Below are 20,622 nucleotides of genomic sequence, written 5' to 3' on the forward strand. Positions count from 1 at the left end.
ATGGCCTCAGATCAGCTTCTGCTGCAAATGACTCCTTGAATCTTAGGTACGAGGCATGATTCAAACCTGACTGCTGGAGGTGCCAGGAAAATAAATGATAGCTGCCAGGGCTGCAGTCTGTTGCCCAGCTAATTCCCAAAATCAGACTCTTGCTAGTGAGAGCTGACAGCGGGGTTCAGAGATGACAAATGATCAGAAAATAACAGTCTGTGCAGGCCTTTGGTCTGATCTCTGTCCAAGCCTGAGGAGTCAGCACTGGCCCTCTGCAAATGCTGCTCTTTGGTCCCAGAAGATACAGGCCACACATGGAATTTGTGATTAATCCTCATTGTTACAGCATGAATCTTCAGCAAAGGATAATTCATTAGTTCTCAGTGTGTTGTACTGTCTGTGGAGAGATTTTTGCTTACCTTCCTCCCCTGAGAGCTGATTCCTAAAGGACCCATCTGAGGTGGGTGAGGAGATAGTTGTACCCCCAGGGCTCCCTGCAACATCCAAACCAGTCTGACATTGTCAGGGTATGGGCCAGGAAAGCTTAAAATCTGTGGCAGGGCTGGAGCTGAAACTGTGTCGAGGGCTGTTTGATACTCTGTTTAATATTTCTAACTTTCTTGGTTTAATTTAAGTGATTTGGAACTGGCTGTTGGCTTTTTTGTTACAGCACTGGTAATGGATACAACCTCTCATTTCTGACTTTGGCCAAAAAGCTCCTATTGCCCAGGAGACTTTGAATCCCACCCCTTTTACTTCTGTGTGTTACATTTCCATTTTATTGAGCTTATCTCAGCACACACCTGGCTCCTTACGCCCACCTCAGAAATAAACCGAGTCGTACAAACTCCATCCCTCATTTTACACATCTCTCAACCAAATGCAACCTCTTGGTCACACGGGTCTTCCTTGAAAGGAAAGAGCAATTTGTAGCAGTTCTTTGCCCAGTTCCTCGTGCGTCCCGCCGGCGCTGAACTCTGCAGAGAGCTCCCTGAAGGTGATGCAGACACGGCGGTGCTGGATGTGCCTGCGGTGGATCCCGTGTTTCCACTTGAACCGCGCGGCTCCGTGCAGCACCACCAGCGACCTCCGGGGCAAGGGGACGGCCACACTCACCTCCTTACACGGAACCAGCCTTGGGGACAAGAAGCACTCCATTCCCTCTTCCCCTGAATTTCTGCACGCCGATGTCTGCGTGAAAGAGCCGGGGAGATTTCGTTCCTCTTTACAGGAAATGGGAAATAATTGGATGGTGTCCTCTGAATCGCAGGACATGGAGAGCACAGTTTTGGAGAGCAAGTTCAAGCTAACCAGGCGCTCCCCCCAGAGCCACCAGTCATCAAAGTGGGGGTCGATGGCAGAGCCTCTCTCTGGTCTGTAGTCCAGGTTACACTGTTCCACAGGTAAGAAACCACTGAGCACGGCACAGGCCTTCATCTGTGCCACAATCTTTCTGCTGAAACTGGGCAAACCAGAAAAGCTGCCAGCTTTCAGCCTTTGCTTCTTGAAGTTCACTTTGGGTCCATAGTCCTGTTGGAAAAGAAGAGGGAGGGAAAAGCTGGTGTAAAGGAAAAATCTGGGACAAGTCTTTTTGGAGAGGCTGTTCCTGCAGAGTTCTGTTCTCATCTCTTCCAGTGACCTGGTTGCCAGGTTGCAAAAGGACTCAGTGAATCTACATTAATCTCTCTAGATTTATAAAGTAAAACCAAATACAAACACCCACTTCTTTCCCTTGGAGATTGTGTGAACTTTAATGCTTGAACACACACCATCAAATACTGTTTGTTGTAACTACCGTGTAGTTTTGCAAGAAGTTGATTTTAACTACAGGTAATTCTTACCATTGATTTCAGGAAAAGCTTTCAAAGGAAAACACTTAATGAAACATCTAAACATTTTGGGGTTTAACTGAAAACAGCTTTCCTTTTCCAGAAGGGTCTAAGATCAAATCTGCTTCTAAAGTCCAACCTGTTTCTTTCGACCAGACTGTGATGGTTTCCAGTCATCTTGATCCATCAGTTCCACTATCTCACACTCTTCATCTTCACTAATGAACTCCTCCACCAGGAACACCCCTGGAAAGGGAAATGCCCAGCCAGCAAATTCCGAGTGCTCATTTCCTTTAGCTAAGCCTGTTGCTGGACAGTAAGTGAAATTATCTTCTCCCTGCGGAAATAGCAATGGAAAAGAAAAAAAAGCAATAAAATATTTCCATTATTTACACCTGCAGCCTTGGTATTGCAGCATGAAAACTGTATAGGATTCCTACAGACAAAAGAAATTTTACATCTGCTTTTGGGGAACAAGTATTCCCTGCTCGTTTTTTTTTTACAGGTGCAGTATCACTGTGCTGCTTGCTTGAAGCCACTTTTTTTTGCTAGTGATGTCTTTATCCTAGAAAGGCAGGAAAGAACCAATGATCCTCAGGGCCACAGGTGTAAGGAGATTAATGGTGGGTATTGCTGCAGAGATATGGTTTGTCATAGCAATAAATGTTGAATGAGGAAAGTTGATAAAAATCGCGCCGGCCACCAGGCTAAGCTGTACCAAATGAATGTGGATGTAACACGTGAGGCTCAGGTGAGCTCGGACTCAGGCTCTGAGCGTTGCCGAGGTGAACAATTCACAATACCCCGGGGAGCTCTGCCTTGTCCCCGCCACGCGGCCCTGCGACCCCCGAGGCTCCTGCCCCGCCCCGGGCACGGGGGTCCCGCACCGCCCCGCCCCGAGGGGCCACGGCCCGCGCCCCCCACCGCCCCCCGGCTCCTCCCGCCGCCCCGCCCCGCCGCCCGCCCCCTCCCCGGTACCTGCGGGGGCGGAGCGGCCGGCGCGGGCCCCTCGCAGAGAAGGCAGGAGCGGATCCCCTTGCAGCCGCAGCCCGGCCCTCCGCCGCCGCCCGCCGCCTGCATCCCGCCGGCAGCGCCGAGGCCGCGGCCCCCCCCTCCCGCTCCTCCTCCTCCGTCTCCTCGTCCCGCCCTTCCTTCCTCCCCGGCTCCTCTTCCTCCTCCTCGGCCGCTTCCAGGTGAGGGCAGAGCGGGGCTGGGCGCAGGCCGCGCGGCCGGGCGGCGGGGGTGGGGTGGGGGGGCGCGGGCGGACTCTCGCTCCCAGCAGCCCCCGCGGCGCGCCCGGGCCCCGCGCCGCTGTTCGGCGCCGCGGGGGACGCCGGGAGTTGTAGTCGCATCGCGCGGCGCGCGCCCCGCGGGGGCGCCTCAGGCCGCGGCCGGCGCCGGCCCCCGGCGGCGCTCGGTGTCCGGGGACGGCGGTGACTGCCGAGGCCTCTGCCCGGGGCCGCACCTGCCCCGCCCGGCCCGCTCCGGCCCTGCCCACGGGCGGAGCCGTGGCCTGCGCCTGCAGCCGGTGGTACCCGCGGGCGGGAGGCCGGCACGGCGCGGGCGGACAGCCCGGCATCCGTGGCCTTGTCAGCGCCGCGGCACCGCGCGTCCCGTCCCGGGGCTGCCAGCCGTGCCAGGTGGGCCGAGCGGATAGGGCAGCTCCGAGCAAACACCTTCAGATCGGGGCATGCCCGGCTGGGGGGGCTCATCCCGAGAGCTGCTGTGGGGCAGCAGGGGGTCAGTGGGCAGTGAAGGAACCCCGGGGTTCAGCAGCCCGAATGTCCCTCTGCAGCATCACCCGCGATGCTGTGGGGATGGGACATGCCATGCCTGGCCTTCCCCGCAGCTCCCACGGTGCCAAACTGTGTCTAGGGTGTGTGTCAAAGTGAGGGCAATGGGAACATCCACAGCCACTGGTGTCATATTTTTATTTTAGATACAAGATCTTAGGGAGGTTTGGTTGGGTCAGCCTGACACTGTGCCTTGGCTTGCAGCAAAGAGCTCTGTCGCTTGAGGGATCAAATCCCAAACAGCTGCTGTTTAAACCGGTTTTCAGTTCAGCTCTTTGTGCTTATATACAATATTTCAGTGTATACAATATTGCAGTGCCCCGTTGCTCATCACACAATGTTGCAGGTGCTGTAGGTGTGTGGTGGTGCTGAAACCAAACCCAAGGACAGCTCAGTGCCCCGTGTGCTCCTCACGATGTGCTGGAGTGGCATTTAGGCAGCAGTGATCTAACACAGAAAGACAGGAGAGAGCCTGGCTTTGAGCTCTGTTCTCTTTATTTCCCTCTCTTGGAATCTGTGTCAGGAAGAGTGGTAAGCCCTGAACCAGTAATTTCATGAAGCTCTTTTGGCCCTGTCAGCACTGTTATTCCAAATATCAGCATATCCCTCTGTGTGTGTACACTGAAACATCAGTTAATCACCACCAACAACACACAGAATGCTGTTGATTTTTTTCTTTTTCCTTGGTGAGGAAATGATGCCCTTGATTGGTGGGTGTTTAAATTTCCACTGATTAATTCAGTTTTCCAAAATTTTGTGGAATTTAGCAGTTGTCATCCAGGAGTCTGTCCAGCTGGTCAGGCTGCTGAGCACAGTGTCACTTCCTTGGGAGGAAGACATTCACACCAGGTGTATTGACTCTTACTGCTGCTGCTTGTTTGAAAGAGTGTTGGAATTCCTGGAGCAGAGCCCAGGAGAGACACAAACAGGTACCTGTGAGGCTGTCCTGGTCCTGAGTGCCATCACTCATGGACAGCTTTCACCTGCAGCAAGTCTGTCACTCCAACAGCCATGGGATGTATCCCTGTTGTTTTGGAGATGGATTGGATCAGCATGCTGGGAGCCTGTGCCCAGTCTAATAATAGTCTCTGCCATATTCATTTCAACCAAGTGAAAAAGGTGACTTCCAACCCAGCAGCAAAATCAGTAGATAATCTCATGAAATTTATCTTTCCCCCTTTGGAGTTGTTGAAAGCATTTTCTCCCATTCCCGTTTGTTTTACCAGGAAGGTAACCAGAAGACATCTTACAGCTGACTGTGATTCCAGTGAAGAGGTGGAGATCAAAAATGTCAAAAATTACCACAGAACTTCTTTTGGAAAGAGCAGTTCCAAGATCTACGAGGCTCCGAAAGATCGAGACGCTGAAGTAAGTGCAGACAGGCCCATGGAAAATTCCAGATGAATTCAACCTGGGCAATCCCTTTTTTTCTGTCTTTCTTCCACTTTTCTTCTCCTTTTTACTGAATGAAGGGAAACAGTTCCAAATCACAGAGCTGAGATGTCATTTCCAGTGCAGGATCAGTGACCACTGGTGGCACTGCATTTGCTAGAGAGGTTATTGGTATATGTCACCTTTTTTTGCCATTTCTATTTTGTGAAACTGCTGAAGGTTGGATCTTGATTTCCTAAGCCAAAGATATCAACCATACCCCTAAAGCACTTCCATCTCTGTTAGCAATTGCTTAATGTGAGTAAGAGAATCTTCCAGCCTGGATTTTAGAGGGGTTTTAAAGTATTTTTAGCATTATTTCCCTTCCATTTCCCTCTCCTTCCACCTCCTCTAAATCCAGTTATCCTAGTACCTCAAACATTGCAGAGGGAGCAAATAAACTCTAAAACACTTAGAAACCACTAAAAACAGTTTTGTCACTCTGGTCCTTAACAGAGGTCATTGCAAATATGTGTCTTCCCAAATGTTTAACGCAGTGCAAATTCTCTGTTCCAGAGCTGGTCAATCTAAGTGACTCAGCTGGCCAGTTTCTGGCTGGCGCCTTTGTTGTTTTTGTTGCTGATGTCAGGGGGTTTGGGTTTCACGTGTACTCTTTAAAGTTATTTCTTTCAGTTTGCCTTGTGCTAAAATAATTATTTTTAGAGAGAAACTCAAATGTTTATCTGAGGAGACTCAGCTGCAATAATCTGGGTAAGAGTGATGGGGAGATGTTTGAAGCTGTGGGTTTTTGGAGTGTGGCTTTTTCCATGCAGCTTTATACTGTGATGTTGAAGGGTTGTATTTCAGGAAGTCCATTCAGGGAACACTGATTTTGTCCCCAGAATGTCACCACAGCCACAACTTTGCAGCCAGCTGAATTCTCCTCAACCTTTCTTACCAGCTCTGACTGGCTGGTTACACTCTTGAGATGGCAAGTGAAGGAGAAGGGATCTTGCTTTCTGGTTTATTGGCCTCATTTATTCACACTTCATTTATATCTAGAAGCCTTTTTTGGTTTTTTTTTTTTTTAACTAATCATTAGAGACAGAGATTCTGTTTGTTAAAGGAACTCAAGCTTGTGCTCTCAAGAGATGTTGGCTGCCAGGACTGGAAGCTCCCCTTGGAGCTCACCTAAATGATCTCACCAAATATAAAATGACCCTGCTTATAATATGCAGTTTTCACTTTCTTATACAGAAGAGGTATATTTTTTTCCGCTCATCTATTGTATGCCTGCCTCTTCCAGGACAGAGTGTTTCTGTTTTGGTGGCAGCCTTGGGATGTTGTTAGGTAGATTTCTACATTTATCATGGGAAATTTTTGCAGCAGAACGCATTATAAAAGAAATGGGAAAATCACTTTTTGGTTAAGTCAGTTCTTGGAAAATGGCCAGATTGTTTGGGAACATGCTCTGAACTTGGCCTGAGCTGTGAAATAATGAATCTGGTACATCCTGTGGACAAGATAGACTGATGGTATAGTGAATAAGTGTCTTGTATTGCTGCACCTTGTTTTGTTGAAATGACATTGCAAAGGAATCAAATACCAAAGCTCTTAGAGGTGCAGTTGTTTTTTCTATAAAATAAGAATTTTTCTGGTGATTCACTGCTCCCAGCCAGCTCTGTTACCCCTAGGAGATTATCTGAATTGCAGGTTAATTGTGCTTTGGCAGCCCTGAGTCTCTGATGGTGTCTGTTAGCTCAGACACATCAGCTTTCCCACAGTGTGCTCACAATCCAAAACATTACCACCAGAAAAAGCAGGTTTGGCCAGACATACCCAGTGAATTGTGTTAGACTGAGGTTCCACCAGGTGGGACTTTGTGTGCTGTTAAATCAGCATTTGTTCTTCCAGTGAGCTGCAGATACTTCATGTTCTCTTTTGTTTTCAGCCTGTCCAAGCTGCAATTGAAGACTGGAGACTTAGACCCGCGTTTGTTTTCCCGCCTGAGGCACCTGCAGAAACTTGATCTCTCCGATAATTTACTGGACAAATTTCCCAACAGCCTAACCCTGCCTGATCTGCGTGTCCTGAACTGCAACAATAACAAGCTGGAAGATGTAACTGCTCTGAAACAGTTCCCCCTGCTCGAGGAGCTGACCTATGAGAACAATGTGTACTTGACAGTGAGTTACCCCCCTCCTTACATTAAATAGAGAGCTAAACAAACAGCAGTCGTGCAGAGCTCTTACATATTGTTCTTAGGCAGCAAGTGTTAGGATATCTGAGAAAGCAGCCAGCCTTTGTGTGACATTTAACCACTTTGTGCCACTATTTCCCAGTCTGCAGAAGTGATTTGCCCAAAACCACTCAGATGTTAAAATCTGTGTCTTGAACTAATTCTTCAGGCCAGAGTCCCATCTTAGGTAGTTTATCAGCCACAGTGTCTTATGCTCATGCTTGTGTAAAATATGGTAATTACTGTGTAGAAATGTCCTTCTTATAGAATCACAGAATCACAAAATAGTTTGGATTGGAAGGGATCTTAAATCTCATCTTGTTCCAGCACCTGCCAGGGGCAGGGACACCTTCCACTATCCCAGATTGCTCAGAACACCATCCAATCTGGCCTTAAACACTTTCAGGGATAGGGCATCCACAGCTTCTCTGAGCAACTGTGCCAGGGCCTCACCACCCTCAAAGTTAAGAGCTTTTTCCTAATATCTGTGTTACTTTTAGTGCCCTTTGTGCTCTGGAAGAGCAGACTCAGTCCTCTGATGAGGAGGTGATTAGTCTGGTTTAGGTTTCTGACTTCCCCCATGAGGCTCTGCTGACTGTACAAGTTAAACACCCAAAACTAATTTTACTTGTGCCCTAAACTGGCATCAGCCACTCATCATCCCCACATTTATTTGCTGTTGTATGCTGGCAGTCTATGTGTGGCTGTAAGGTGAACCATCTGACTTAAAATGCATTTGATCCAAAGAATTCCTGCTGGAATTCGTTGAGTGGAGGCAGGACAGGCCTTGCCCTGTGTTAGAGTTAAGGGATATGAACAGAGCTCCCAGCCTTGCTCTCAGGCCAAAGACATGAGCAGTCACACAGCCCCCACCTTGTGTTGGATATTAGCACTGCCTGAAGGCTGGGCAGCTCTGTCTGCAATTTAAAATCCCAGCTCACAGGAGACTTAATTCACAGCTAAAAGGTGAAATTCAAGTTGGAAGTCCTGAGGAAATTTTATGCAATGGCTTTTTCTTACTAAATATATCATTCTCATATTGAATGTATTTTAATCAAGGACTAAAGGTAAAGCAAATACCATGTGTACAACTTTTATAACTCCAGTGTTTTCTCTTTCTAGCTCAATGATGACTATAAAGTAATGTTTCTTTTGCAAAACCTTCGGCTGCTCAATGGAAAGGACATAACCAAACAGGCCAACCATGTGAGGCGTGTCAACAGTCGTAAGCTCACCAGCAAGGTAAGATGTGGGATATTTCCTTCACCTCTAAACACCTGAGAAATAGCTAAATACTGTGCTCAGTGTAGTGACAGAGCTGCAATCGAGCATCAAGTGGTTTGCAGGAACTGTGGTATGATCTGAGCCCAGCCTGCCACCCAGGAAATATCTTACTGCTGCTTTCTCTGGTCACTGCTGGCATCTGCTCTGCCTGTTCTGTGCAGCCAATCTGCCTTTGGTTTAAGTGACAGGAGCAGGGCCAACCAGGTCTGTCTCTGCCCCTGTAGTTTTTCAGGTCACTCCAATCATCATTCAGGAAAGTGAAAAGCCTGGTGCTGACAGAACAGCTGCAAACGTCTCCCCATTTAATTTATGTTACTGTCCAGGCCCCAGGAACAGAGAGCACAAAACCAAGCACAGGATAATCTTGCTTTTTCCAGCACATACCAGAAACAATGATTTGTTCTTTCTTCTTCAGCTGTGAATGCTTAGAATTCTATTTTTGCTCATTTTTCTACGCAGTTTAGCTCCTGACAGATTGTGCCCACAAGGCATTGTTGTGATCTTGAGCAAAATTATTGTTCAATTATGAAAAAGGTTTGGTTGGCTGGTTGTTTTTGTGTATTGCTGCTCTTACCATTCATATTCTAGTTAATCGATCCTATGAATTCCTTCTGTATAACAGTGGTGGAAATACCAAATACTGAAGACAGGGAAGTCTTGTGCTGAGTGTTGTATGTGTAATATCTGTGTACCTCAAAGGGTCTCTCTGAGGGCTGCTCAGCCTCTTATCCCAGACAACTGGTCATGGTTGGCTGTTTAATGAGGCACCAAACTCTCCCCTGTGCTGTTTATTTTGTGCCCTGATACCTTTCCCTGCTGCTATTTGTACCTGCCTGCCCAGTTCTCAGTCCAGTGTCTCAGTGTAAAATGTCTGTTGGGTCCAAACACTGATGGATGTGCTACTGCCCACCAGAAACTCCAACAGGAAACTGCTGACAGGTGAGCATCCACATGGTTTTGCCTGCAGTTCAGCAGCCTTTTGGAGTCCAAGTATCTCAATAAATGGACAAAAAATGTCCATGCTGACAGTGTCTGCTTAGCCACACTCACTCCAGCTTGGTTCAGGGGAACTGACTTTCTTGTTAGCTGAAGTGGTCATTTGAACATGAGTAAATAAATTAAAGTGGTGCCATCCTGTAGGGTGCAGCACTCAAGGTTGGCCACCTCTTAAATGCTTTCACAAGTTCTGTTGTGCTTTTCTGCTCTATTTTTCCTATTTGAGTAAACTCAGTCTTTCTGCCTAGGTTACTGCTCACTGGGAAAAATTCTTCCGTGACCAACTCCCCGAGAAATACACAGCTGAGCAAGTGAAGTCCATCAAGAAAAAGTTCCTGAAGTCAGTACAGACCAATGTGGTGTATGGGCCCAGCTCACTGAGCGAGTTCACCCGCTGGCGGGTAGGTCACATCCCCCTTACCCTCCTGTTCTGCTCCTGCTTCTGCATGGATTGGCTTAAAACACTCCATGGATTGGCTTAAAACACTCCATGGATTGGCTTAAAACACTCTGTGGATTTGGTTAAAACACTCCATGGATTTGGGTGCTCTTGCAGACAAGTGCTGTTGCTTTTTCTTTTTCTTCACTGCTTTGTCAAGTAGTTAGAGAAGCACCAGGACTAAACGTGCACCAAGTTGAAATGGCTGTCATTAAATACTGCTTTTTAATTCATAAGCAATAATGATACTTGTACTAATTAACCAGACTGCAGTATTCTTAATACTTAATTATTTGCAAATTAGTTTAATGGCAACCTTTACTCTTGATGAAAGACAAAAGATAATGACAGAAGCGTAGTTGCTCCCAGTGGGGAAAGATACCATTTAGTTTGTAACATTTGTTTTATTTGTATATTCATACACACAATTGAGGCTTCCATCTCTTCTTTGTTTTGTTTTATTACTGTGCTGTTGTTTCCACAGCTGTGCACCCTGGATGCCCATGACAAAGTGCAGTTCTTGGGTCATGTAATGACAGCTGGGGACTCCTCCACCACTTGTGAAATTCACACAGAATAGCATATATTAACTCAGCAAAGCAACTCTTTGTGCCATGACACATCAGCTTGACAGCTTGACATGCTGTGACTTTTTTGTCTTCTTTTTTCTTTTTTAACGTATCCACATATTTGCTTCTCAGGTGAAAATGATTGCAGAAGAGTTTCTGGCACACTCACTAGGTCTGGAGTTAAACTCTGATACTGAACCAGAGGAAAAGATGGATGAGAATGAGGAAGAAAACACAGAAAGCACAGAAAGCCCCAGGGAAGCTGCAGAGGATGTGGCTCAGGTAGGTGATTTTTCCAGTTACATTAGCAATGTTCTTTCTGTTTCCTGGGAATTCAGCAGCTCTTGTCCGTTCACATTTATGACCCTTTGCTAACCACAGGGGCAGTCTCAGGCTCCAGCCTGTATCCAACAGCTCAGGCTCCTTCCTTACAGCCCAGATTGAAGCTTTCCCAGAAATGTGGATGTGGAGTTGCTCTCTGAGGAGAGAGCTTCCCATTCTCATAGGAGACCAAAAACATTTCATGAGTGCAGTCCTACTCTCCTCCAGGAAGGGATATTTTAATTAGAGAACTGGACAGATGCCTGGCCAGACTCTGCTGGTGTTTGCCTGCTTGGAAATGGCTGCAGAGTGAACCCCTGTGGTCCATGGGTCAGATTTGTTTTTCCACATCATATGTAAATTGCAAATAACTGAGACAGGCGAAGGGAGCTGAAAATGAGGCTGGCTGTGTGATTTTCATTAGCTTCTGCCTCTAGGAACCCTGCAGCTCTGGGCTGTCTGATTCCTGGAATCCAGTCTGCAACCGTGGGAGGGTACTTGCATTTGAATAATTAATATCTTTGGCTTACAAATTATCTGCACTTCTTGGGGAAGCTAAAAACCTTCTGCAGAACAGGACAACATGACAACATGCCTTATAGGTCACAGTAACACCCAGCAAGAGGAAAAGAAATCATTCAAAATCTAGCCCTGGAAACAAGAGGTCCAAGTCCCAGGCAAACACCGAGGAGGAGGCTGTAGTTAATCCCAAAAATTCCAGTCATGTGCAGGATGACCCAGCTCCTGATAAACCAAGAACATCCAACCAGCCAGCCGAGGAGGAAACCCCTGAGCAGGGAGCTGAAGGGACACAGAAGAATGGAGAGCAGATTCCCAAGGGGCAAAGCAACAGAAGATCCAGCCAGGTGACAGGGGAACAGAAAAGCCAGGAGCAGGACAACGGTGTGGTTACCTTGACCCCAGTGAAGAACTCCAAGCGCAAGGTATGTCCATCAGCCCCCTCAGGACTGGCTTTGGGCCTCATGGTTTAGTGGGAGGAGCTGCACTCAGGTTTCATCAGAGCTCTGCACAGCTTGGAGCTCATGGTTGGCCAGATATATTGTGAGTTTTGGTTTGGTTTTTTCTTTTTGTCATTGTTTTAAATCTCTCAGAGGCATCAAAGGAGAGAAGGGACCCCCCAGGAGACCCAGTGAATCCCCTCTGGGGGATGGATGGACCAGCACTCCGAGGTGGTGCATTGAAAGACTGTGCTTAGAAAATGGGACTGGCAAGCCTTGCTCTCAGCTCAAACCAATGGCTGCATGGGGAAAGGTGTTTCCCCCTCAGCTCAGGCTGGTGGGGATCTAAAGGGTTTTTCACATTTCTCTGCAGCAGGAAATGGGTGTTTCTGCTGGGGTCTGCTGGGCACATCTTTGCTAAACTGTTTCCCTGCTGCTTTAGGAGTCTTGAGCATTGGTGGCACCTCGGTCTCTCCTGTTCTCCATAACACAGAAGGGCTGAAAAATACTTGAGTTTAACTCAGATTGCTGTGTTCAGTAGAGGGTTCTGTCAAGGCAATCACAGGCAAACCGTGTCAGGGGAATGAATTTTCTAAATGTGGATGGTTTATTGTAGGAGGATGTCAGTGCAGAGCCATTGCATTTTCTTCAGTGTCACAGTAAAGGCAACAGCCGCGAGGATTTTAAAACGCAGCTCTGGTCCTGTGTCTTCGAGCCAGTGCTAGACTCTGGAGCCAGGAAAGGTGAGCTCTTAAAGAGGTTTGCAGGATTCCCAGAACCACCTGGCTCTGGAATCCCAGCGGACTCCATGCCTCAGACCCCTGCTCCTCAAAGCCGTAGTCTCCGTTGTCAGGAAGAGACTTGCTCACATATTTCTCCTTCAACTTTGAAAACAGGAGACTGGGAGAGCACCAGGCTGTGATAAGCTGCAGTCTTCATGTGTTATCCCTGAGCCTGGGAACTTCTCACCTATTCTTTTCCTGTTTCAGATCCCATTGTGAGCTCCTCCAGAACCGTGGCAACCTGTGGAGGGGAATCTGTCTGTCTGATTGATTGTGAGACAGGGACGGTGCTGAAAAAGTATAAGGTGGCTACAGAGGTGGGTTGCAAGTGGGAAGGGTAAGCATCGAATGGGAATACCATAATCTGTAATAATTACATACATTTATACATCATAGATATTACAAAAAGGTCTGAAAGCGTTAGTGTGGACAGATGTTAAGAAGATGAAGATAGATAATAAACATTGCTTTCTTTTTGCTGGTTTTGGGGTTAATTTTTATTAGTTTAAGAGATTAGCCTGCCAGTCCTCACTTAGGACTGGCTGCTAAGCCTGTTTGACAGCACAGAGAAATAAAGATCCTTTTTCTGTAGTTTGTGTTCCTCTGAGGGCTGTGTTGAGTTTTGATGCTCCATCTTAAATACTTGTGTCATTTCACCTAAGTAGCACTTGTGACAGTTGTCTTATCTCTGAGCTAACAGCCACCACCCTGCTGGCTGTTCTCTGTCACCCCAGTCTTGTTTTCCTTCTGTCCCAGGAGTTCTTCAGTGTTGCATGGACAACCCTCACAATGGTAATCAGCGACAGTAGGAAGAAAGCTCACAACATCTTGGCAGCTGCTGGGAGGAGAGGGATTGTCAAACTGATCCACGTGGCAGCAGACTTCTGCTATGGAGAGATAAAGGCTCACAAAAAGCCCATTGCTACAGTCTGCTTCAGCCCAACCCAAGAGACCCATCTCTTCAGTAAGTCTGCTTCAGAATCCCTGGTTTTAGCTCTGATGTGAAAAAGTCAGGGCTTCCTTAACAAGAGGAATTGTCACCAGGGCAAGCAGGGACACACGAACAAAAGGCAGGGACAGGCATTAGGGAGAGAGCATTGTTAGCAGCAATCTCCAGCAGGAACAGCTTGTTTCAGCCAGAGCCTGGCTCTTCAGCTGAGGTGCAGCAGCTCCTGTTTCTCCCTCCGTGGCTCTCAGGGTGGCTGTCACACACACATTAGCCACAAACAAGCCCAGTAGTGGATCTGTTCCACAGGGATGAGTAAGAAGAATGACAGGCAGAGCAGGCAGTTGGGAGCCAGGCAGTGGCAGGGCTCTCCTCCAGCACAGCAGCTTATTATGGGCTGTTGGGTTTCATTTTTTCCAACAATGTGCTTAATTGATTTTTTTTTAGTTCTATGCCTCATCAGAGATTTCTATTCAGGTCCTGATGTCAAGGAGAGCTTTGCCACACACAGTAGGCTGTAGCTCATGGACTGGTAATGAACCATCATGTTACAAATTGCAACTGCATTGTCAGGCTGGACAGTGAGCTGGTGCAGAGCCATTCAGGCCACACCTGCACCCCACAGCACATTGTTTCTCTTGCCTGTAATTACCTACATCCTGGAGTGGTTAGAGTGCTACATGAACCATTAAAAGTGGAATTTTTTTTAGAATAGGGGGTACTGTTCAAGAAGAAGCTCAAGAGTGCTAAAAGCAGGAGCAGAGGAAAGGTAAGGAAGTTGGTGGAAGAGATAAAGAGGTCGGTAGAAGGGATAAGAAGGATGGTAGAAGGGCTAAGGAGGTTGGTAGGACATCCATATAATGGTGTGGACAGGAAGGCTCATTATACTGCATAGAAAAATTTAGAGTAATAAAGGGAGAGACTTTGCATCCTTTTTTGGGGAGAGGACACCAACAAACTGAGTTTGAGGGCTGCCATCTGCTGAAGGTCCAGGTTACTCTGAGTAATCTATCAGAACTGTTTCTGCTGTCAGTACATCAGCTTGGTGACGTTTCTCACCCTTTGCCAATGCCTAACTTTCCCAGTGGGAGCTGTTGTGGATGTGAACACAGTAAGCCATGGATATGTGGAATAAAGTGATGTCTGCCTGAGTGCAGAGATTGGAGCTCATATCTTAGATTCCACTAGAAGGCCTGACCAGAAACAAGCTCAGAGGGCTAACAACTAATGACCTTGTGAAGCCACAACCCAGTAATGGACACCAGGAAACAAACTTTGTTTTATCTGCCCCTCTTAGAGCACAGGATAAGAACACAAAGTACTGACTGTGCATGTGTGACAATGTCTGGGATGTGCTGGGCCAGGAGCCTCGGGGGCTGCTGCTGTGCTTTAATGAGCTCTCTGGTGCCACAGCCTTAGAGGGTGACTGTGACTGTGACTCAGGCAGAGTTGCCAGCTAGCAGGAGAAGAGCCAGATGAGCAGCGGTGTCACTACCTGCTTCTCTTCTGTGTCCCACAGCTGCATCCTATGACAAGCGAATTGCACTCTGGGATATTGGGATTCCAGACTGTGACTACAATTTCAAAGCAAGGTAAAGGTTCAAAAACCAGACGTGGCCAGTCCAGGAGCCTGTAACTATCACGTTGCAGCACCACTTAACTGCTTGTTCTCTGCTTTTTTTTAGCCAGCTGCTGGTGCTGGAAGCAGCCTCTATCCCCCTACGGCTTGCCCTGGTCCCCACCTGCCCAGAGCAGTACCTGCTGGCAGGCTGTGAAGATGGCTGCTTTGCCTGGAACATAAAACTGGATAAGGGACAAAAAAGCAGGTGAGAATCACAAGCTGGGGGCATGCATTTGCTTTCCATAACAAGAATGGATAGTCCTAGCAAAGGGTTGATTTCTAACTGAGGAGGTTTGAGCAAAAGCAGCATGTCCTACCAAACTTAAAACATTCTCCCCTTCCCACAGTGGCCAGAAAAAATAGGAGAATGATTCTCAGGGAATGTTCAGAGCTTGTATTAAAGCTCTGGTCTACAGGTGTTGCAGGCTGCTTTGCAGGAAGGCTGGCAGGAATGTAATCCAATACCCCAAAACTTAAGGGTGTGTCATCTCCAGGTAGTGTAACGGAGTGTGAATTTTTGGATCGATTTCCAGTCTCACAGCAAAGCCTTCCCTGCTCCTGCTACGTGAGGTAACCCAGGAGACTGGCACTCTGTGGGAGCTCAGGAAAAAATTACAAGGAAAAAACAAGTAAAGTCATGCCCTACTGACAAATACTAATCCTGATCCCTGCACAAGAGATGGAGTGAAACAGCAAACTCTTGAGCAAATTGGCATTTTAATACACCCAGTTGACCAAAAGTGTAAATTCAAGTGGGAATTCACCTGAGCATGGGAAGAGACTCACTAACACATAGTTTTCCTTCTGGGCTCTGCACTGGGCTGTCCTTTCACTGCTGGCTGCTCAGGACTTGCCTCATTTCACCCTTCCCCCTACTCTAGGCCTTTTGAAGCCATATTCCAGTTTCCTGATGATGAAAGCATGACAACATCGCACAGGGTTGACGGTTTGGCTTTTCTCAATGATGATGTTGTTGGTGAGTATAAACACAACAACCCAATCCTAAAAACAGTGGGGCACCTCAGCATGTGCAGGGTGAAGCCAACACGACAAGGAGAGGGGCTGAATGAGTGTGACAACCTCTTCTTTAGCTTTGTGGGGGCTACACAGGATGGAGTTGTCTCCCAGAGTCACTTGTCTTTCTCAAAATTGTGGTCAACAGTGCAAACCCATGTCTGGACAGGACTGGAAATCAGATGGATCCATCCTCAAGAGCACACTTGGCCAAGTAACACCAGTGTGGAAGGGAGGAGAGTTCCTTTCTAGTCAAGGGCTGATGGCAGGAGTATTTTTTTTCAGGGGAGCTGGGGTTTCCACATAATGGGCTGGGTCTTTCTGAATAGCTTATGCTTGTTCTGCAGCTCAGGAATATAAGCATAGCACTGAAAATCTCTCTGCAATCTCCAATTATCCTGAAATAAGGTAAAGCAGGTGGGAACAGTTGCTGCTGGACCAGATCCCACATCTTAAAAGCCACATTCTGGATGGGCCACCTTTGTCTCACTGTATTTTTCTTCTCAGCAGCTGACACAGCCTCTCCCTCCCTTTCTTCCCTAGTTTCCAAGAGCTCCAAACCAGGATGCATATACTTGTGGAGCTGGAGCAGGTCTTTTGACACCAAGGGAAAAGGATGCCAGCGGACAATGTCTGCAGTTATTCTGGCTGAGCTGGAGTGGTCCACAACAGACATGTCCTACCTGACACTCAGCACCTGCCCAGGTAGGCAGCACTCATCCACAGGATTTTCCCAGTTCTCCATGGCTCCACTGACCCACCAGAACACCCCAGAGCTGGAGGCAGAGGCCTGGATTTCAGAGCTCTGCTCTCCCCTCTGCAGTGCAGCTCCAGCACTGCGCAGCCTCAGCCCAGCACCAGCTGGATGGAAATAACACAAGTAATAAATAATTACAGCTGCACCATCTGCCCTACAAGGGGGAACAGCCAAGGCTGGGGGGTCTTTCTTGCACAGGTTTTCAAAGCACAAAGCTCAGGGCTGGGGCGTGTGGAGCCACTGTGATGCTGAGTGCATCTGTGGGCAGCAATGGCACACACTGGGCAGCTGGTTTTGGAGACTGACAAGGAACAGACACACCTGATCTGACCAGCACTTCCCAAATCCAGTTTTAAAAAAGTCAGGAGAAATTCCAAAGCATTTGGCACTAGTTCTTCTACACAAAAGATAGCTGGTATATCTTCAAATTAGTTCTTCACAGCAAGGTATATCCATATTTTTGTGCTGGAAAGGGAATTTTGCTGAAATATGGCACCCTCCATTAGGATCCTGCAGCATTGCCTGGAGCTCTGCTCCACAGCAGAACAGACTTCCAGTTCCACACTCATTTTCCTGCTTTTTCTTCTGCTCTCACAGCAAAAGCCTACGTGTTCTGTGGGGATGAGAAGGGCAGTGTGTGGATGTACAACCTCTCCAGCTACACCACAGCCTGGGGCTCTCCAAAGGGCAAGCGCTCGGAGCGGAGGATCTCTCCCACACAGGTAGGGCTCAGCTCCCCTTTGGGGCCTCCCTTCCACCCCCAGGCAGCTGATCCCAGACTCCTGAGCAGGTTTATCCCAGAATATGCTTTGTGTTTTCACACCAGACACTCACAAGCAATTAACAGCAATCTCCAGAGTGTGGCCAAGGCCATTCACAGGGATAGGAATGAGGAGCTGCAAAGCCAGTTTTCATCTCCTGCAGCTCTTCCTAAAAGGGCCCTAAAGAACTGGTGGTTAAACTGGGGAGTCCAACAGCACAGGTACCACATCCCTGAGGGAGGGGAGGGAAGCCAGAGTCAAGAGTCTATGTTCCCAGGGAGCAAAGGGCTTACTGCTTCCCTATGCTCACTCCCCCATTTTCTGCCCACTATTTCCCTCTGGAGACAGTTCTCTTTGGGACAGTCACTGTTCCCTTGCCTGTCCTTCTGAAAGGACAGTCACACACACTCTCAAAGGCTCTCATCCACTGCTCTGGAGCTACATCAGACATAGCTATGAAGTGGCCCAGTGTTCCATTATTTATTCAGTGAAAGGCTTGTGCAGTCATTGGAAGAGGCTGCAAAGGGAGGTGATGGAGTCCCCATCCCTAGAGGTGGCACTCAGCACTCCAGTCTGGTTGACAAGGTGGTGCTCAGAGGTTGGACTTGATGCTCTGGGAGGTCTTTTCCAGCCTCTGTGATTCTGTGATTCCACAGGATCTTTGGAAGAGCACTGCCAAATCACCAATCAGTTCCTCTGGGCCTGCCAGGCAGCTGCTTTCACTTGTCCCTCCCTGCTCAAGCCACTCTGCACCAAACCATGGCCCTTCAGGAGTATCACAAAGCTCCACCAGCCCCTCAGAAAAGGGAGCAGCCTCTAACTCAGGTTCCTCAGGGCTTCCCATGGATCCATCACCCCCTCAGACTCATCACCAGCCACTCTGTTCTCCCCACAGATCCTCAAGTGGCCGGAGCTCCGGGTGAACGGGGAGCAGCCTCCCGAAATCCTGGTGAACAACGTGGTAGCAGACCCTGCCTTCACCTACCTTGTTGTCCTGACCAGTGTCAACATCACAGCAATCTGGAAGAAGTCATAGTCCCCTGTGCCACAGTTTCACCCCCGTGCTTTGACCTAGTGCAGTATTAGTGACTGTTTACCCATGTGCCCATGAACGTTTTCTAGACCAGCTTTATGTGCAAGATTGAAGGAAAAGACAAAAAAAAAAAAGGTAAGAGTTTGTTAAACTCATCAAGTCATTGTAAACATCCGGTTTCTTTTACTGTAAGTTTTCACAATTTGTGCATTTGTTTTATAGAGATGACACTTAATAAAACAAAATACTGGTTCAGTTGGCAGTGCCTGGACTTTTTGGCAGGAAAAGCAGAGTTCATCTACAGCTGTCACTAGAATTGTACCCACAATAACCTCCCCATCAGCCCAGGACAAATATTTTCCTTCAGGCACCAATTAGAAAACTAAAAATCACTTTAATGACTTATCCACCAAATCCAACAAGACATTTATCCTCTTGGCAAAGTGCCTGCCTGCTATTAAAAACAAACTCCAAATATTGCTGCTGCTGCTGTCAAAAGTTAAACAGAAGTGGGTCAAGGGGGAAATATTTGCCATGAATGGGAGGTTTAAATATTTCATCCAACTAACAGATACATCATTCTGCCTCAGAAGTAACAGTTCTGCTCCAGAGGGAGTATTTTACTCGATTCCTTCTTGTTTGTCCTTAATAGCAACCTGTAAAACAAAAGTAAAAATACGCATGCTAAGACAAGAGCTGCTAATGAAGTAGAGATTTAAACATTCCTGACTCTTCTATGAAACACAAGAACCACCCTGAACCAGCAGTGGAAACCTCTACACCACCAGAACAATGAAACTGGAATTAAAATCAAAACTTATTTACAAATTGGCACCCTGGTGCCTTTTCCCAGCACATCAGAGGGAGTATCTTAGTGTCATAGTCTCCCTGGTTTTGTCTGAGCTACATTTTGGTCAGATTAAATCTCAAAAAATCAGGGGCTAAATAAATAAAATTGCATAACTGAGCAGATGCAGTGGGAAGTGAAAATACTGGCCCAGAGTTTTGGTAGAAGTAAGGAAACAGAAGAAAACACAGCTGGAAGACCAGAGAGTTGTTTTCTACAGGACAGGAGCTGGACAACACAATGTTCAGCTTGAATTAATTTACAAGCCTAAAACCCAGCAGCTTTAAGACACACCACCCCATCCCTTTGACTAATAGGCCCGAATAGTTTTAAGGAAAAGATAAACTTACCCTGAACCTCTCCTCCAGCAGGGAGAGTTCACTGATGAGATCCGTGATTGCATTGGTGAAAGCTTCCTGGGGGCTGTAATCAGGGGTGGTTTGCACACGGATGATAATTTTGTGTTCCAGAGGGTGTGGCACCTTATATCCCGCAAACAGCACCTGCGGGTCTTTGAGCAGCTGCCTAGAACGGGGAGAAAAAAAACCCAAAACGCCAGTGAAATGAGGGGAAAAAAGCCCCAAACCTCCCCCCAGATCTACTCCCCGCTTGAACTTACGACTTGATGATGTTGCCCAGCGTGTGGTCCTCCTTGTTGATGGTGAACAAGCAGGCGTTGGGCACCTTGGTGTCCTTGTTGATGGTGATCCTGGGAGGATACAAGGGATACAGGGATACGGTTATCGATCCCTGCGGGCCAGGGAGCCGCGGGGGAGTGCGGGAAAGGCCCGGGCTCCCTCCCCAGCCCCCCGCGGTCTGACTGGGGTGTAATTAGTCGCCCCCCGGCTGTCTCCTCACTTTTTCTCGCCCTCGAAGAGCAGGAAGGACTCGAAGGCCGGAGGCGCGTTCATCCCGCCGTTGCTATGGCGGCCGCCGCTTCACTTCCGCCGAAGTCACTTCCGCACGCTCATCTTTGGTACCTGTTTCTACAGCGCCCCCAGGCGGGCGGGAGGACTCGGCAAAGGCACCGGTGGCACCAGTTACCGCAGGTGACAGGGGACGGACGGCAG

The 20,622-nt window shown here is 47.9% G+C and overlaps 3 protein-coding genes across 5 annotated transcripts; 1 reads left to right on the top strand and 2 right to left on the bottom strand.

Annotated features, from left to right (window-relative positions):
- Positions 1 to 741: 741 nt before the first annotated feature.
- On the bottom strand, positions 742 to 2,927 carry ALKBH4 (alkB homolog 4, lysine demethylase). The gene is made up of 3 exons (XM_085078076.1): positions 2,799 to 2,927; positions 1,960 to 2,157; positions 742 to 1,521 (listed from the first exon to the last, which is right to left on the bottom strand). The coding sequence occupies exons 1-3, from the start codon at positions 2,898 to 2,900 to the stop codon at positions 886 to 888; spliced, it is 936 nt and encodes a 311-aa protein (XP_084934202.1). The 5' UTR covers positions 2,901 to 2,927; the 3' UTR covers positions 742 to 885.
- LRWD1 (leucine rich repeats and WD repeat domain containing 1) lies at positions 2,890 to 18,960 on the top strand. 3 transcript variants are annotated; one of them, XM_085078073.1, is made up of 16 exons: positions 2,890 to 3,013; positions 4,840 to 4,981; positions 6,936 to 7,170; positions 8,346 to 8,465; positions 9,752 to 9,904; positions 10,644 to 10,793; positions 11,435 to 11,776; positions 12,408 to 12,534; positions 12,781 to 12,890; positions 13,330 to 13,537; positions 15,039 to 15,111; positions 15,205 to 15,345; positions 16,022 to 16,116; positions 16,698 to 16,859; positions 17,509 to 17,633; positions 18,568 to 18,960. In XM_085078073.1, exons 2-16 carry the CDS (start codon positions 4,902 to 4,904, stop codon positions 18,706 to 18,708), a joined length of 2,262 nt encoding a protein of 753 aa, XP_084934199.1. In that variant the 5' UTR covers positions 2,890 to 3,013; positions 4,840 to 4,901; the 3' UTR covers positions 18,709 to 18,960. The 3 variants fall into 3 exon arrangements, with proteins under 3 accessions (XP_084934199.1, XP_084934200.1, XP_084934201.1); XM_085078074.1 differs by lacking the exon at positions 2,890 to 3,013 and adding an exon at positions 3,341 to 3,460; XM_085078075.1 differs by lacking the exon at positions 2,890 to 3,013 and adding an exon at positions 3,960 to 4,144.
- POLR2J (RNA polymerase II subunit J) lies at positions 18,866 to 20,567 on the bottom strand. The gene is made up of 4 exons (XM_085078085.1): positions 20,411 to 20,567; positions 20,172 to 20,261; positions 19,903 to 20,077; positions 18,866 to 19,361 (listed from the first exon to the last, which is right to left on the bottom strand). The coding sequence occupies exons 1-4, from the start codon at positions 20,461 to 20,463 to the stop codon at positions 19,326 to 19,328; spliced, it is 354 nt and encodes a 117-aa protein (XP_084934211.1). The 5' UTR covers positions 20,464 to 20,567; the 3' UTR covers positions 18,866 to 19,325.
- Positions 20,568 to 20,622: the final 55 nt, after the last annotated feature.

The sequence above is a fragment of the Lichenostomus cassidix genome, chromosome 19 (genome assembly GCF_008360975.1).
Source record: "Lichenostomus cassidix isolate B80296 chromosome 19, HeHo_3.0, whole genome shotgun sequence".
Lineage (NCBI taxonomy): Eukaryota > Metazoa > Chordata > Aves > Passeriformes > Meliphagidae > Lichenostomus > Lichenostomus cassidix.

Excerpts from the sequence above, each read along its gene's own strand:
- ALKBH4 (XM_085078076.1), bottom strand. The coding sequence starts at position 2,900 with ATGCAGGCGGCGGGCGGCGGCGGAGGGCCGGGCTGCGGCTGCAAGGGG. Across the intron at positions 2,158-2,798 it reads CGGCCGCTCCGCCCCCGCAG|GGAGAAGATAATTTCACTTA; the intron begins GTACCGGGGAGG and ends CTATTTCCGCAG. Across the intron at positions 1,522-1,959 it reads AGTCTGGTCGAAAGAAACAG|GACTATGGACCCAAAGTGAA; the intron begins GTTGGACTTTAG and ends CTTTTCCAACAG.
- LRWD1 (XM_085078073.1), top strand. The coding sequence starts at position 4,902 with ATGTCAAAAATTACCACAGAACTTCTTTTGGAAAGAGCAGTTCCAAGA. Across the intron at positions 12,535-12,780 it reads AGACTCTGGAGCCAGGAAAG|ATCCCATTGTGAGCTCCTCC; the intron begins GTGAGCTCTTAA and ends TTCCTGTTTCAG. Across the intron at positions 17,634-18,567 it reads GGAGGATCTCTCCCACACAG|ATCCTCAAGTGGCCGGAGCT; the intron begins GTAGGGCTCAGC and ends TTCTCCCCACAG.
- POLR2J (XM_085078085.1), bottom strand. The coding sequence starts at position 20,463 with ATGAACGCGCCTCCGGCCTTCGAGTCCTTCCTGCTCTTCGAGGGCGAG. Across the intron at positions 20,078-20,171 it reads CTGGGCAACATCATCAAGTC|GCAGCTGCTCAAAGACCCGC; the intron begins GTAAGTTCAAGC and ends TCCCCGTTCTAG. Across the intron at positions 19,362-19,902 it reads TGCTGGAGGAGAGGTTCAGG|GTTGCTATTAAGGACAAACA; the intron begins GTAAGTTTATCT and ends TTTGTTTTACAG.